The 15,136-nt window shown below is 36.8% G+C and overlaps 1 protein-coding gene across 10 annotated transcripts in view; it reads right to left on the reverse strand.

Moving 5' to 3' along the window:
* Nucleotides 1-898: 898 nt before the first annotated feature.
* Nucleotides 899-15,136, reverse strand: part of SHLD2 (shieldin complex subunit 2) — a 28,883-nt gene continuing 14,645 nt past the window's right edge. For 6 of the 10 annotated variants that reach the window (XM_085553875.1, XM_032445553.2, XM_085553874.1 and 3 more), the window contains 8 exons: nt 12,593-15,004; nt 12,022-12,129; nt 11,193-11,387; nt 8,887-9,021; nt 6,214-6,420; nt 5,077-5,311; nt 2,297-2,412; nt 899-1,300 (listed from right to left, as the gene is read on the reverse strand). In XM_085553875.1, coding sequence (XP_085410001.1) covers nt 1,104-1,300; nt 2,297-2,412; nt 5,077-5,311; nt 6,214-6,420; nt 8,887-9,021; nt 11,193-11,387; nt 12,022-12,129; nt 12,593-14,117 — 2,718 coding nt within the window. In that variant the 5' untranslated portion in view covers nt 14,118-15,004 and the 3' untranslated portion in view covers nt 899-1,103. Of the gene's footprint in view, nt 1,301-2,296; nt 2,413-5,076; nt 5,312-6,013; nt 6,108-6,213; nt 6,421-8,886; nt 9,022-11,192; nt 11,388-12,021; nt 12,130-12,592; nt 15,005-15,136 lie in introns of all 10 variants that reach the window. The other 4 variants (XR_014948488.1, XR_014948487.1, XM_015866045.2 and 1 more) reach the window with 4 other exon arrangements.

The raw sequence follows: 15,136 nt of genomic DNA on the forward strand, positions 1-15,136 counted from the left end.
ACAGTCATTAGAATTTTTCTAACGTAATTGATGTCTTGTTTTAGCCAGGGATTAAACCAGAAGGGTCCAAAGGGGAGGGTTAAAGGATGTTCCCTTTCTCATCAAGTCCGCATTTTTGAGAATGCATCTAAGGATGCTTGTGGATAGTGGAAGCATTACCTAGAAACACTGACTGCAAACAACATAGGTAAAGACGTGCAAGAACATAATAAAAGTGAATATAGCAAATATGATTTATACCCTACAGCTTGTACTGCTTCCAATAAGAGGAAAATATACATCAGAGAAGAATACTGAGATCACAACCTATGTATTTGATCACTTTCAGAGTAATAGTCATCATATTGTTGCTTTATGAAGTCAAGTAACATCATCATTTACTCGGCCTTTTAATGACAGTGTATTTCGTTTGTGTCTTCTAAGACATTAAAAACAATCCATCTAATTTCTAAATCTGATTGAATTGGGAGAAACTTGTGTTAAATTGACTGTAACTGATTCTGAAATAGGCTCAGTGTGAATGTGTGTGTTTATTTGCTACCTTACAGCTAAACACATTAAATTTAAATAATTCTTTTAAATAATTACAAGAATGTACTATTTCAAATTAAAACCTCTGGGATTACAGCAACAACTTGTAGTTACACAACATTAGATCCTCAGACAGATGTTAGAAGAGAAAACAGCATCAAAACAGCTGAGGCAGAAAGGTAGAAATACTGCTGTTAGAAGACAGACCCACAACAGGAGAGCAAGCACAAAAACATCACCAAGTTACAAATGGTTCTTCTCTTATCTTGTCTGTGACTAAAACCAAGCTACTAAATACTGATTGTCTTCCTCAATCTGCCATATGAGAAAGTCTCAACACTAGAGAACTTTTCCAGAGAGAAGAAAATGGAAATATCAGCAAGAGTTTATTAAGATTAAAAATGTATATAACAATATATTTTACAACACCTTCTATGTTTTACAGCAGTATTATATACAATCAGCACATATTCTGTACCCATTCTTCTGTGATTATTTATATTTAAACTATTTGCTTCCTTGAGCTAATTCATTTTTCTTTAGTTTGCAACACGTATCTTACAGTCTCTTATTCAGTCACTGCTCAAGTTGATGCTTCGAAGATCAGGATGCAAATTCAGTAGGTGGAAATCCTTTTGCAAAGGATAGCTGTTCTCATCTAGCACAAAATGGCTCCTAATTTCCAACAAATAGGATGCGCCCACATCTGCCAGCAGCGAATGACACAGATCTGCTACTATCATGCCATAGGTTATATCCGAGGAGGGCACTGAAAAAGACAGAACAATTCGATTTAGTTCTTAACTTCCATAATACCACCTAACATTCAAGTCCTACCTCCATGGAAGCTACGTTGTATTACCAGAAGAATAAATCAGCATCCAAATAAGATGCCACTTCATTCTCATCTTTAAGAAAAGCAACATGCACAACATTTTTCTCTTGACTGTTGAATCACAACATTTGTGAGTTACATACAAAATGAAGATATAATGGAAGCCCGTCTGAAATAACACAGGGGCTGAGACTTGCCTGTTCAGCCTAGAGAAGACTGAGAAGGGATATGATCAATGTGTATAAAAAGTGCAGGAGGCAACTTTAAGAAGCTAAACTCTTTCAGTGGTGTACAGCAAAAGGATAATGAGTAATGGCCAAAAGCTAGAACGAACGTAGGAAGGTCCACACAAATACATGGAAGAAATTCCTTACAGTGAGGGTGATAGAGCACTGAAACAGGCTGCCCAGAGAGGCTGCAAACTCTCCCTCTTTGGGATATTCAAGGCCTATTTGGTTGCTCACCTGTGCAACCTATTGTAGGGAACCTGCCCTAGCAGGGAGTTGGACTCAGTCTCTAGAGGGACCTTCCAACTCCTGAATTTTAACTTCTCATAGTTATTTACATGACTAACAGATGGCAGCTATTTCTAACAACTTAAGAGATTTTAGTTTGCATATAAGCAATCCATTTAATAGCCAAATATTTAGTTACATATTGTATAATAGACACTCACATAATCTCACCTAATACTGTTGCTACTCAGCTCTGAACTTCAGAGTTTTTCCGATAGCAACTGAAACATTCTCTTTATGTTGCTTTTTTCCCCTTTGTTTTTTTAATTCTCATATACCACACGAATGTTCACCATACTTGCCCAGAACAACCACCTCATACATAGTTTAACTGTCAATAAGTAATAATTCCCTTTTCACTGAGAACTTTGCTGCCTGCAGTGTTTGTAGCACAAGTTCATTCATGGAACAGTACCTACTGATCTGTTCAGCCAGTCCGCAGGAATATTAAGGAAGATTTTCTCCATCAGCTCAGACACCACGTGTATATTAATCTCATATCCTCCATCTTCTATTGTCATCAAAGCGGGTCTAGGTACAAAAACAAAAGGCTCTTGAAAATTAGCTGCTCCTTTTCATCTAGTTGAAGCAAAATTTGTGAAGCAAAGTAATACAACATAATATGATCCTCTGCCAAGAAGTAGAAAATTCCTATGCACAAATCTGTCTAATCTGTACAGTTAGAATATGAGCTAGAAATATACAAAATATCACTACACAATGTTAAAATAACTTCTAAATCTATCAAGTAAGTCTTACTTTGAGACAAATGCAGAAAGGCAGGCTTTAGTCATCTCTTGTCTTTTCCTGAAAGAGGATAAGAACTGCACCCAATGACTTTTTTAAAACCAGAGAGTGTAAACGTGTACAGATAAAACAAATCTGAAGATCTGCTGTTTCTACTAAAGCTTGAATTTCATGTCTTGAGATTCCAGTAGGCTGAAGGTAAAGCTTTTTCATTATCAACACAAGAAGCAATTCTTCTCCAACATCCATTTAAGAAACAATTTTCTCAAGTCAGGTAAGCATACAAAGGAACTGTAATTGCACTTGGGGAACACTCATTACCCTTGTGTCCCCATCTTTTGTTTGGATAACACAATAGAGGCAAAAACCTAAGCCTACAACCATAACCCTAACCAGATCTGGGAGAAATTCACCTAATAAGTAACATTTATCCTGATCTGAATAAAAAGAAGACAGTTGTCTCCATCTAATAGGGAGATTGTTTTAAAAGCACTTTTCACTTTCAATAAAATGTAACAAAAGTAGAACAACACTAGACTATAACATATAGCCTTATATTGTGCCATTACTGAAGCTACCAAATGCTTGAAAATACTTCCATGACTGACGTAAGCTGGCATAGTAGTTCAAGGGAGGTGTCAGCACGGTGGTTATTAATATCAGATCCAAGGAGGAGATGATCTTACAGATGAAGCTCATATGATCATCAGAAATCAAAGCAAGAAAAGCTCCTTTTTGATATTTTGTCAGTAGGTACATTTAGTATTGATTGATCTTTATTTTGCACAGTGTCCCAAACTCTAGCTGCTAGATGTCAGTAAACCCCACTACTGTCAACTGCATTGATTGCAGAGCACCAAGAAAGTTCTTGGGAGGCAATAGATTCACAAACACCAGTAACCCTCGATCATAACAGTGACAACCCGTTGGAAAGTTTAGAATGAGTTACGAAGGAATCATTGCCACCTATGCTGTGCTCCTGCTGAATATTAACAAACTCACTAAAAATATGAAATAAGGATAAGAAAGCTGCAATTGCCTGTTGCAATGAAAAATGAAGAGTAAAGCTTTGAAAACAAAGGCATCCTAAGGATAGTAGTAAGTTCTTAAATTGAAGTTTTTCTATGTCTCTTGGTTTTCAGTATTTCTTTTATCTTTCCTTATTCGTATCATCACAGCCCAGCAGGATTATGGAAGTACTTACACACTACACAGTACTACAGTGAAGATAAATGTTCAGCATTCCGGTCATACAATAATATAGATAAAAGAAAACCATTTAAGCATATGTATGCACACATCTAAGCTTACATCATCGGCATTAATAAAATAAGAAGATTAATTGGATTCACAGCAGATGAACAAAACTGGGTTCCAACACTTCTGTGGAAGAAGTTGGTGAGCTACAGCACTGACACAGGGAATGACTACAGCAACCTGCTGAAGTGGAACCATAGATTTAAGACAACATAATTATCTTAAACTGGAAAGATCCTACCACACTATCTATTTAGTAGCTTAAATATTTCCTTTCTTAAAATAATCTTATATTAGGTTTATTAATTCATAATCTTCCCTGAAAGATCATGTCAAATTATAGAATGATGATTCAATATCAACATGCATTCAAACACTGATAAATCCAAGCACTGGAAACCTGTATTCATCTTTCTCTCCAGTGAGAGGGCAAATTGACATAATTCACATTCATCTAGAGGTGGGGGAATCTTTTCAGTTAAAAATAGAACTTTTAGCACTTAATTCCCCCTCATAAGAAAAATGCAGCAAATATTTTTGCTATGATGCTTAAATTTAGTTAGGGCTTATGAGATTTAAAGAGTTTAATAATAACTCCATAATTATGCTTCTACACGAACTAGATCGGTTTTGTTTCTTACACACCCATCTTGTGTCACAGTGCCATCTACTGATAACTTCACATTCCTGCTCTTGAAGAAAGCTATTGCAATCATTTGTTCTGTTTCCACAAGCATAAAGAAAATCCAGTTTTAAAAATGTGGTTGTGTGTTGGAATCATAGAATCATCAAGGTTGGAAAAGACCTAAAAGATCATCCAGTCCAACTCTTCACCTATTACCAATAGGTATGTTCACATATTTTCCAACTTGGGCTGCAAGAAGAGACACAAGGAGCTTTACTCTGGTCCTCAAGCTCCTCTTTCATCCTATCTCAATGAAACAGAACTGAATAAACACCTTGTTCACAATATTCAAATCAAGTTCAAAGTTGCATTATGTGTAGATGGAATTATTTGTTCAAAACTAATACAGCAATTCATGAATTGATCTTTGAAAAATCTCTTAGAAAACCAGACAAGACAAATCACACATTAAGCACACAATTTATCATATAGGCAAGAACTTAAAGCAAAGAAAATTGTAATTCATTAATGGCACATATTATTCTGTTTTTTTTTTTCTTTTTTACCTGTAAAATATTTTCACTTTGTTGTCTGGCAAACATCTAAAACACTGCTTGTAGATCATGTTCTCATCCGCCTGAAGTTCCAAGCCACATTTGGCACAACCCGAATATGTAATTATAGGCAGAGAAGCCAGAACACGCTCCAGCGAAGTGTCAGCACGGAAGACGAGCTGCCTGTACTGACCAGTTGTAACAGTAAACTTCAGCTCTAAGACACGGGCTTTCACTTGAATCACTCCTAGAGAAACAACAAAATCACATTCATAAAAGAAACACCATCATTAGGAGAAGATTTAGTTGCTTCTATAAGCATGAATATAATGGTGAAGATTGAGTGTAATTGCGCAGAGTGAAACAGAAACATTTGAAAGACAGATAGAAAATTATTTCTTAAAGACCTATGGGTCTCTATGTATTACATCAAATAGTATCACATTGATTAAGTTTCAGATACAGGTTATGGAACCAGGAAAATACTATGACATGACAAGTCTATGATTGAATGACATCAGATGCATTTACACAGTAGGCTGGTAAAATCTCCTACACATTCTAACCTCTGTTCTCAAAAGCAGGGTGGGTCAGTAGAAGCGTAATATAAGCCACAACTAGAAGTAAAAACTAATTTGCCTCCATCGTGATTCAGAGAGATGCTAAAAAGTAGAGCTTTAACCATTTGCTTTCCACTGGTTTCACACATACACTGGAGTTAAATGTTGTGAAATTAACTTGATTTAGTTACTTATAAGTGTTTAATGCTAACTTTAGAAATAAGCAGAAGCTGTTTTACTCTGTTCCTAAAGAATCAAGAGTATCCCATTAACTCTCTTAGAGGCAAATCACACGATGACAATAGTTGGTGTGAGCAACAAAAGGCAGTACTTCTCCAAATGTCCCAAAGCTATTTGTAGCGTGGCACCACACAGCAATACTTTCTTACCTCTATGCTTACAGAACGAAAGCTGCATTCACAGTTAGGCTGCACACCAAGCAGCAGCCTGCTGAATAAATTCAGGCTCTCAGAACTGTGTTAGCTTTAAAAAAATAATAATAATTACTTGGAGAAACGTAACTAAATAAGACGTTATTGCTACATACTCTGCTACCCAGACACCACAGTGCTGAAGAGAACAACTTTACCTGAGCATTTCTCTTCCAAATGTGCTGAGAGATTTGTCACTTTCACAAGGGACGCTTTGCTTTTCTGAAACTTTTCTTTAAATGCAATTGCTCTTCTGTCATCATCAAACAAACACTCACAGGATGACCATGGAGTTGAGTGCAGTTCAAAGTCACCTGAGACAGAACTGTGCTGGACCAGAAGGTATTTAAAGTCCCACAGATGGCCTATAGAACAGAAAACAAGTAAACAAGAGTTTAATGCTTATATCTTGGTTAATTTATAGGAAACTGAAGTCATGAAACTAAGTAACCTACAAGTTCTATTTCTTCTTTTCCTCCCCCTATTGGAAAGGTGGGGAAGGGAGGAAACAGCTGCATAGTGCTTAGCTGTCTATTAGGTCAAACAAAAACAGAAAAAATAGATTTGCTATAAATTATATTTCACAGTTTTAGGTCACAATGATGATTTCTTTGTGTGCACCCTGAGGAATTTTTCAGATGACACTAAGGTGAGTGTCCAAGATGGAAGATAAGCCATCCAAATGGACACAGACAAGTTAGAGAAGTGCCTTATGGTATGATAAAAGTACAGGTTGCGTGCCAAATCTGGTCTTTGAACTAATAAGCATTGCCATCATCTTCATACTTTGGGAATCATCTCTTACAAACATTACCTATGACACACTACATTTTTTTTCTTGGAAAGCCCATCTATGGAAGAGACAAAGGATACTTGGTCTCCTCCACTTTTCCCCCCATCTCCTTGACCTTCTCCTTACGCTTGTTACAACTGCTCTTAACAACTCAAAGCATGCTTGGAATGCTCACACTAGCAAGATCCTATTGCCATCTCCAGTATTTCCGAGTTAGTCTAAGATTAAGCAACTACTGCAAAATACTACCCAGAGATACACCCCAAAGCAGGACAGTTATGAGTGGTAACATTTGTGGAAGGATATGGGCAGGTATCTACCACAGCTGTCACCTCCAATGGTTTTAGATTTCATCCCTGAATAACTGCAGAATCCTAATCGTCAGATAGAATGTTTAAAAATAGACAAATAAAGGTATGCTCCAGTCCTGGCAACACCAGAGAGTTACAGCTTTCCAGACTGTGCTGGCACATAGATTGTGCCTATCAAACGATGGTCAAATGCTATTCAGCACCCTCAAAGGGAAGAGAATGCCCCTGGATCTGACTCAGTCCCTTTAAGGGTCATAATATGACCCTTTTTCACTAAGCCAAACTAAGTATTGACTGATTCATACACACATGCTTGCTCACATTCTCATATCCCTGCATAAATACTTTCAGGTGAATATACAGAATGTTGCTGCCATACTTTGGTACATTCCTCTTTAAACCCCAAAGGTACTTCTGCAATGCAACAAAAGGAAATGCACTACTTCTCACATTTGCCTTGAAAACTTACTCAGCATTTTCCCCACTGTTTTCAGTGGGTTCAGAATTTTACCCCATGTTAGTAAAAGCTCCCCAAGAATGCTGGTTCACAACAATGCATTTTATGTTTTCACTAACCTACAACTAAAGAAGAGTAAAATATGAATTGAAGGTATGATGACTGTATACCTGCTTGAGGGTTTTCCTTTTTATCACGAGATGGAAAACGTAACTTTTATTGCCAACAGTTGTTAGATGTTTAGAAGAGGTGGAATTCTGAGCAATTCTAGCATATACACACCTTTAAAATTACAAGTCCCTGTTCCTTGCTGTAGAAGACAGATAGTAACATGTACCTCAGCTGTTCTATGACTAGCAGCAAGAACAGGATCACGCGCTTTCCTCATGTAACCCACTCACACTATTAGCTGCTGTGTTGTGTATTCTTGTTCTGTATCGTGGGAGTTACCTTTCTGGCCGTGTTATTTGGACCAAATGTTCACGGTTGGTCTATGATACATATTTGAACAGTTGTGAAAACACTCTTATCTTCAATTTCAGATATAATCTTTTAATCATTAAAACACCAACCACTAAATACACAGAAATCCAGATAGAGAAGAAGACAAGTTTTAATGAGAAATATAAGTGCTCAAAACTAGAAGGAGTCTCATCACCTCTTCTGCTTTTCTGCTTGAAGCATCAGGGAATTATAGTTTTGTGTCTTAGAAATTCTTTGTGACATATAGTCAAATTTTTTCAGCTCCAATGCATAGTATTAAAAATACATTAGAAATTCTGTATTTAAAAAAGAAATAAACCAGCATACTAAATGCTACAAAATTTCTAATAATTTATCTAATAAAAAAGCATGTACCTGCCCACACAAAATAAAAGCCACGCAGATTTCAAGTAGTGAAGTTAACTGGTGAATGCTTAAATAGGACTGCCTTCAAGTAGTCCAAGTGGGAGGTCCTGTGATTTATTTAGGAATATAAATTATTTCTCAGATCAAGAGGATCCAGTAGGATTTAGAATCTATATGCAAAAGTTTTCAGGTCAGTTTCCACTACAGGGCTGTTTAACATTTCTGGGTTTTATTTTGTACTATATGACAATTGACTTGAGTAAGGTGTACTCAACATCTGAAGTAATAGAGTATTTATTACATAAGTGTACCTACTGATGAGAAATGCATACTTTGAGTAATCAATTTAAAAGCCTAGATTGAACCTTTTAAAGCTGTTAATGGAATTAGAAATCATGATAGCAACCTATAAATGTTTTACCTTTTCTCCTCTGAAGCTGAGGGCACCAGGCAGCCCCTGCTCCCCACAGCACCATCTTGTAGTGTTGATCTCTGTTCTGTTCTACAGTTAGAATAATTTTTCTCTGGTAGCCTCCTTTGTAGCTATATACAGACTCTGGAACATTTGAAATTGTATGATTAGATAAGCAACAGGACACCTCCCTAGCAGGTATCTAAGCATCCTGGAGCATCTCTCACTCATCATCCTGATGGGTATAAGTACTCAATCTCTCAGCAACAGATTGCCATAATTGGAAACTGAAGTTAATGTATTTTCTGTGGAATATACTCAAGTGACAGCTCTACAAATTTTTGTAATTAATTACAGCCACATACAACACAAATTAACATTGACAGTACATATAAACCCAACATCAAGATTTTTATGCATCTTTACCTGTAGGTAATGCCTGCAAGCTTCAGTTCCTTGCTAAACTACAATTATTTTTATTTATTGAATCTCTTAACATTTGCTTTAAGTATGTCCTAATCAGAGATGCATACAATAATATAGCAGGAGATTTCTATCTTCAAAAACCTCAACTTATAATGAGTAAAGCTGATTCAGACAATCCAGCTGACAAAATGAATGCATTTTTCTCCTTTCGACTGATACAAGCACTAACACAAGATGACAGTGCAACATGATCAAGTCAAAGTGAAAATCATAATATTTAGTACTGAGAAACAGTAGCACATTAAAGTAAAGAAGCCAATCAGAGCACGTAAGCATGGAAAAGAGAGAAATTCCTTTTCCAATAGTTAGAAATAACATGGCAGAACACTGCATAAGATAACCCTGACTCAGTTGGGTTTTGTTCATTTAACACACTCCCCCGCCCCCCCCCCCCCCCCCAAACTGATTCCTACTGTGTGAAGTCAAAACAGATCTTTTTTTCTCCTGGTAAGAACTTGAATAGGCACTACTTATTTCTGCTGCAGTAAGTATAAGTTGATGCAGCCTTGAAAGCATTTTTATGTTTCTATATTGAGAGCTGATGTATGGCCTGATTGCAAAACAATGGAAGCAAATCATCAATTTTAACATGGAAAAGGACTTCAGTAACAGGAATTCCAAAATATCTGCACTCTCTATTAGAAAGGCACTAGAACAGGTTGCTCAGAGAAGCTGTGGATTCCCCTGGAGGTGTTCAATTAAAGGTTGGATGGGGCCCTAAACAACCTAGTCTAGTGGCTGGCATTGCTGCTGTTAGAACTAAGCAACTATATATCATTAAGATTCCTTCTAATCCAAGCCATTCCATGGTTCCATAATTCCATGAAAAGCAATAGTGCATAAAACACATGAACTGGTAACAAAAGTCCTTTGGGAGTCCTCACAATACACAGGAAATTCAAATTTCCAGAACAAACCATCTTAATGCAGTCGCTTCCTGCTCTGTATGCATGAAGGAAATACAAGTACTGCTGTGAGACATTTTAATAGGTTCATAATGGAAAATCTGTGCTGAAAATTGTAGAGAACTTGCACAGACACACATGTAGGGACAGTAAAAAACACTGCAGATACGTAAGAAATGAGAAATGTAATGCTTAGCTTTATAATCTACACTAACCAGGAAAAAAAAAAACCAAAAACATTCTGAATGAAGCACTAAAAAGGTGCACAGCTCCAATATAAACAAAAGATAAAATCCTATTATAATTAAAATAATGAGTAATTCCACGTATAATTCTGGAAACCATATGGTTTACAGTCACATCCTAAGTTTTCCTTTGTGGGCATGAGGCACACATGGAAGGTAGATAGAAAGCAAGGTCTGAATTAGTGAAGCCTGACTGTCCCATATGATGCTTTAACAAACAAGCCATTTTTCTCAAGCAATAGTCTACAACAAGAATACACCTCTGAGCTTCAAGAGCCATTAAAGCTAACCTACATACTTTCACTGTAGATAAAGTGTTTATGCCTTTTCAGCATTCCTACTATACATTCCTTATTGAAAACGAATCAAGCACTCAGTGAGCAGGAACACAATGTCAGTGTCCAAGCCCTGCATGCTTCTCACACTGATCTGCATGCTACTGATCAGCTAGCATGCAATAACCTCACTCAGCACCTGATTTCAGTCATTTACCTCCTGCTCTGTTCCACTTTTCCAGCTATGACCTCAATGCGTGGTTCTTCACAAAAGTATTATTTGTGAATTGTATCAAAAATCTGACTATGAAATAGGAAACAACCCACAATAGGTAAAATGTAAACAGCAATTTTACATGGCAATTCTCAAGTTCTGACGTTTGAAGTCCATAGCATGAACTTACCTGTTAATATGGCAATGCTGATGATTTTTAAGATTGAGTGAACCAATGTGTTTGGCTGAAGCTGGTCAAGTTGAACATACTGAACGCTCTCCAGTCTCTGAACGTGCCTTCGTGGAATGTCTCCAAAGTGAGGAAATTTTGATGATACATACGCCAATAAGCCATGGAGAACATCACCATTCACTACAGGGTAAACTTAAATAAAACCAACCAAGGTTAGAGGGACACCCCCATCTTTTTTTTTTTTTTTGAGCTTAGCAGTTCAAATACCAACCGTGTATATTTGAACAAACTAAACCAAACCTGTTCTAAGAACTCTAAGGGAGGAAATCATTGAGATGTGTGACATTTGATTCAAAATTAAGCTGTGCTTCATCTGCCTCCTCTTGATAACATCCCAATGTTAACTATAGTTAAATTAATTTAGGTTACACAGAAAGTAAGAGTCCTGACATTACAAACTAAGTAAAAACAGCCATTACTGATCATTTACTCCAAACCTGTCTTAAATAGGTAGCAGTAACCAATGTCAGGAAGACTAAGAACAAAGCAATTTCACCAGGACACTCGTGCTATCTTTCCCCTTTACCCCAGCGCTCCACAACTCAGGTATCTTTGAAGCCTTCATGATCCATAGTCTGTAAATAATTTTCCCTGATCTCATCTTCTTAAGCCTTACAAGGTCCAGGTGAACTTACATAGTGTTTTGTACTTTCCAGCTATTTGCATTTCTATTTTAATCTACATACACACTGCCAATAAAACGTACTACTTCAAACTGATATTTTAACACAATTTTTTGAAGGAAACTTATGCACTATCATCTTACATTCTTCTGGATTGAGAGCTGAGTAGTTCCCCAGATTCAGTAACTGACTGGTAAACGTAGACTGCAGCATTATTTCTCCATACCATTGATTCTCATACATCATGATATCTGTAAGAAAAAAGCAACCTTATTAACTCATGTGCAAACTGTACTGATGTATTTGTAAGTATTCATCAGTACCCATCTTCATAAGCTGCAGTGAAGTCCAAAAAACAAATAACTAGCACACCTGGTTCGTAACAACACTTTCATGTTAAAACACTGACAGGTTACAGAATACGTCTGGCTATCTAAAGCACTACTGTACTGTTAATGCACTGCTATAATTCAGATTAAACACTACAAACAAAAGAAGGACAACTGAATAATCCCTTCTGAGAGATATTCAATGTCACTATGTCAGGATGATTATAGTAATTCAAATCAATATTGAGTGACATGAGTGATACAAGTGATGTAAGAAAAACTGACTGATGTTCAGCCATAAATCCAAGTTACTAATTACACACCGGTCTATTTCTAACCAGCATTTAAGATCCATACTTAAAAACAAACCACAACCACTTCTCACCTGTAAGTAATACGACATCTCCAGGAAACACAGTGAGGGACCAAAACGCAGCACCACGCCACAGCACCACCTTCCTCTTCATTTCTGACTGATCAATAACTACAATTGTTGCTACAGGAACTTTACATGAAGATTTGGGTCTGGTCTTCACCTGTATTTCTTTGATAAGACACGGGTGTACTACTGTGATCAAAACATTGTACTTTTGATTTTTGCAACAGCAGTCTTTAAGCAGGGATAGAAGTTTCCCTTGAGGCTTAAACTCCATCTTCTCTTGATGCTCTGTCATTCCAGGACCGGATGGAGGATTTAGATACAATTTAGGTCTCTTTGATTTAAGCTGCCTTTTTGAGTTAAAATTTTGGAACAGATCTTCAGACTTGCGGGCTCTTTTATAAGAGCTCTTATGAGAGCTTTCTACTTGACAGCACAGTATTCCTGAGCTCAGTGGTTCAATATGGATTTCATTTATGAGTTGCCCAGCAGGAATGTTGCACGCACGATGCTCCACTGCATTCTCATTAGTGCTTTCTTCTCTTTTTGTATCTTCAAAGCCAATGTTTTTCTCATCACAATCAGAACTGAAAAGCTCAGGAGAACTTGTATACTCTTGCTTACATTCATTTTCAGCCAAACTGAGACATCTTCCAGCATCAGATTCCAACTGGTAGCCATCACATCGCCTTTCTTCAAGCTTAATCTGTCTTTCTGTCTCCAATAGTCCTACAGTTCTTTTCTGCATGTCATTCTGGTTCTTAAAGTGATCCTGTGCAAAAGCAGCTATCTGACTTAAAGTCATTACACTACGAAATTCAGTATCAGCCGACACTGCAAGATCTGAACAGTCACTTAATTCTCCTTTTGGTTTTGACTCTTGATTTTGGGGGAAAAACATATTCAGATATCGACTTAAATGTTCATGGTGATCATTCCTATGATCCGATTCAACACCATGTTCTGCAGACCTTAGTTGTATGCTGATCTGCTTTGTACTACCAACCAAATCAGAAAGGTCAGAGTCCCTAATTTCCAAGTGACCGGCTTTTCTTTCATTGAGGTCTGAACAACTGCCATGTGATAGTTCATCCCGTCTACCTGATTTCACAGATTCCTGAAGAAGGCAATCTGCAGCCTCATCTATGTTTGCACAGATGTGTCTATCTTTGGATACTGGAAAATCAGAATCAGTTAAACCTCTTGTCTTTTGGGATGTGGTAGCACAAGTTACTACCATGGGTACAAAAGATTTCAAACATTCCTTTGCTATTGTTGATCTCTTCTGTTCAGACTGCTGAGAGCTTGAATCATTTGTGGGAACTGCTGTGACTACAGAGCTTCCTGCCTGAAACACTACACGGTCAGTACCATTGTTTTCTACCGAAAAAAGACTATGTATATCATAGGAACAGTGAAGTTCTTTCCACTTCTCAACAGCAGGTACTGAACTACTTGGTTTGGACACCTCCATTTGGCTTGGAATACTGGGTGCTCCAACAAAAATATGAATTTGAGGTCTTTTTGTCATTTTTTTGTTTTTAATCTTTAAACAGTTTGGTTTACACAGTAACTACAATACTAAATACTGCCAAAAATTATATTCCAACTATTCCTTATTTTGAGATATATAAACCTCAGAGGAATATTTAATCATTGATAGAAAACATCACTTAAAGCCTATAAATGCACAATAAAAAAAGGAAGTTACTTCCAGTGTCAAGCAAGTAAAGAATACCAATTCATTTCTCATTCTGATACTTGGAAACACGACAGATGTAGACTGGTAGTGTAGATCAGTATGCACTGAATAGATCCTAACAGAGTTTCCAGGAATCAAATCTTATTACTAGCTTACCCGTAATCTGAGCAGACTTATGTCCAGATATTAGAAACATAATTTATAATAATAAATATAATAAAAATAGAGCTACTTACAGTTAGTTAAGAGGAATTCGGTAGAAATGCCTTATTTTACACAGCTATACATTAACAAGCCTGATCCAGCAGAAAACACATTACATTAGGGAAACAAATATTTTAAGGTCAGGTCTCAGGATATTAACCCCAACTTAATAAATACTTGATAAAAACAAAGTAGTCACAGTGTAGATTGAGTAAGTGATACAGAAATTGATTTGATTCATATTCCTTTTTTTAATCATGCTGTCCCACTTCTTAAAAAAAAAAAACATTAAGCTCACACACTAAAAAAAATACTTTGATTTTCCCTAAGATAGCTGCTAAACTATCATTTTGAAATAGTCAGATACAGCTAAAAGCATTGTATGCATTAAAATGCAGGCACCTAACTACATGTTTAAGCTTCAGCAGAAGTATTAATAAGAGCTGTGGTAGCAGGAGTTCTGTGGAGGCAGGAAACAGAGCACCAGCTGAGGAGTTCATGGACTAATCCAGCTGCAAATAGAAGAAACAACATTAAAACAGACACAGCAATCAAAAATACATAAGTTGTTCTGACAGTAATGCCTCCTGCTTATTGCCACGGAAATAACACTATTTGATATAAAGCTATAAAGCATTCTTCTT

This window comes from Coturnix japonica, chromosome 8 (genome assembly GCF_054131305.1).
Source record: "Coturnix japonica strain WE chromosome 8, WE-NBRP24, whole genome shotgun sequence".
Taxonomy (NCBI): domain Eukaryota; kingdom Metazoa; phylum Chordata; class Aves; order Galliformes; family Phasianidae; genus Coturnix; species Coturnix japonica.